The sequence below is a fragment of the Pinus tabuliformis genome, chromosome 7, assembly GCF_031772625.1.
Source record: "Pinus tabuliformis cultivar Carrire ecotype Pingquan chromosome 7, CPIR1, whole genome shotgun sequence".
Classification (NCBI taxonomy): domain Eukaryota; kingdom Viridiplantae; phylum Streptophyta; class Pinopsida; order Pinales; family Pinaceae; genus Pinus; species Pinus tabuliformis.
The window spans coordinates 1,592,111,172-1,592,113,327 of NC_142293.1; the positions used below are offsets into that span (position 1 = coordinate 1,592,111,172).

General features: G+C 48.0%; 1 protein-coding gene across 1 annotated transcript; it reads left to right on the forward strand.

Annotated features, from left to right (window-relative positions):
* The first annotated feature begins 1,370 nt into the window (after positions 1 to 1,370).
* On the forward strand, positions 1,371 to 1,814 carry LOC149254194 (uncharacterized). Its single transcript, XM_089454720.1, has one exon. The coding sequence runs from the start codon at positions 1,371 to 1,373 to the stop codon at positions 1,812 to 1,814; it is 444 nt and encodes a 147-aa protein (XP_089310846.1).
* Positions 1,815 to 2,156: the final 342 nt, after the last annotated feature.

Here is a 2,156-nt window from a genome sequence, read left to right on the forward strand (position 1 = left end):
TAATAAAGAAAATCCGAGACAAAATGGAGAACTAGACCCATCGTTCATTGAATGCCCCAAGTCAAATAACCTTATTGAAAGCTATTCTACAGGCCATCCCCAACTACCAGCTCTCGTGTCAAGCTATCACAAATACTGCAAGCTAGAAGTTGGTTACCCTGTTCAAAAACTTCCTCTGGCAGGGGACCAGCAAAACAAGAAAGTGGGCCCTTATCTCATGGGAGTGGCTTAGCCAGCTCCCCAAACATGGTGGTTTAGTGCTTTGCAACCCCTACATCCTCAACCAAGTTATGGGTGTGAAGCTCTAGTGGAAGTGGCTTCAGGGTGGCCCTGACCTATGGAAGGTGATATGGGAAAGAAAGTACGATGCGGCAGGGGAAACCGAAGAAAGACTGAGAAGCACGACAGAGACCAGAGGCTCTGCAATCTGGAACCTGGCGAGAGGCAGCAAAGACTTGATAAGGGAGCACAGTTTCTGGGAAATTCGAGCAGGGGACAAAGCCAGATTCTAGGAGGAATCATGGCAGCAACGCGACCGCCTCATACAAAAAGACAACCTCCATGACATCCTCGCCTTCTCGTCCCAGGCCGGGGCTTCAACTGTCGGCAACTTCTGGAAGCCAGACGAGGCAGGATACTGGTGCAATTGGAAATTTAAAGAGGATTGGGAAGGAGCACCAGAAACCGACAGATGGAAAGACTACTATACAGAGATGGCATCTCGGAAAATAGCAAGGAAAATAGGGTCTGACATCCTCAGATGGGGTAAACGAATTCAAGGAAATTTCACAATAGCAGAAGCATACTACCTTAAAATAAATCAAAATCATCAACCGGAAATAAACCAATGGAAAAACCTTTGGAAAATCAAGCACTGGCCTAAAATCTCTTTTTTCATTTGGACCATTCTACACGGTAGAGCACTCACCTGGGACCAGATTCTGAGGAAGGGAAGCCAAGGCCCATCCCGCTGTGCCCTCTGCTTTTCCCAAGAGGAAACCATGGAACATTTGATGAACCGCTGCTCCATCAGCTCCTCCCTGTGGGAAAGCCACCATAAATTGTTTGAGTGCCAACACAGAAACCATCAAAACATCGTAAGTACCATAGTCAATTGGCTGAGAAAGCCTTACTTGAACATGGTGGTCAATCGAGCCTGGCTCCTTTCCGCTGGGTTCCTGCTTTGGAATATTTGGAAAGCATGGAATGGGGCCATCTTAAATACAGAAGCCTGAACCCTCGTAGCAATCTGGGAGCAAACCATTAGAAACACTCGGGAAGCAATCCTAACGAAAAGCTGGAAGGATGAGGACTTGCAAGTTTTGACTATAGAGGAGAAAATCCTGAACAGACTTGAGGTTAGACAGAGTATGGTAACCGACGGGGGTTCTCGAAAAGAACAGACCAAAATAGTGGCCGAAAGCAACCAGTACAGACAAGGATTCATAAAACTAAACTTCGACGGAGCTGCAAAGCACAACCGAGGAGAGGCCGGAGGCAACACTTTAAGAACTTTCGCGATGGATTGCAGGGAAGCCTCGAATAATGAAGCCGAGCTGTATGCCCTAAAGCGGGGCCTGGAAATAGCTCTTCAAGTCAATTTCAAATGCCTCCAAATCGAGGGGGACTCGAAGCTGGTAATTGACATGGTTAGGAAGCTTCAGCAGCAACAACCAGCGGATAGGATCAGCAAAAGCTGGAGAACTGCTTGGCTTGTTGGCGAAATTGGGAAGCTCCTTCCAAGAATAGACTACCTCCTCTCGACTCACACCAGACGTGCAGGTAATAAGCCGACGGATTGGTTTGCGAATTGAGGTTGCCGGAACCAGGGCAAAGAAATTGACAGCGAAGGTCTGCCTCATCTGCACCAAGAGGAGAAATCTCAACTTCAGCAATTGCTAAAAGTTGATAAAGGTGGTAATGGCATGAAAGAGATGAACGGTCAGGATCAGGCGGCACGCAGCGGAGGCAGAGATAATCTACATCAGCTGGGATCGGACAGCTCATCCGTGGGAATAGGCAGAGGAGAAAGGCAGGAACAAATCGGGCAGGTGACGGGGCATGGAAAGAGTGGCCGAAGGGATGGAGAAGATGTGCGAGCTGAGACAGAATTAAGGAATGATCTAGAGACAACTCCGGAATTCGGGATAATGGAC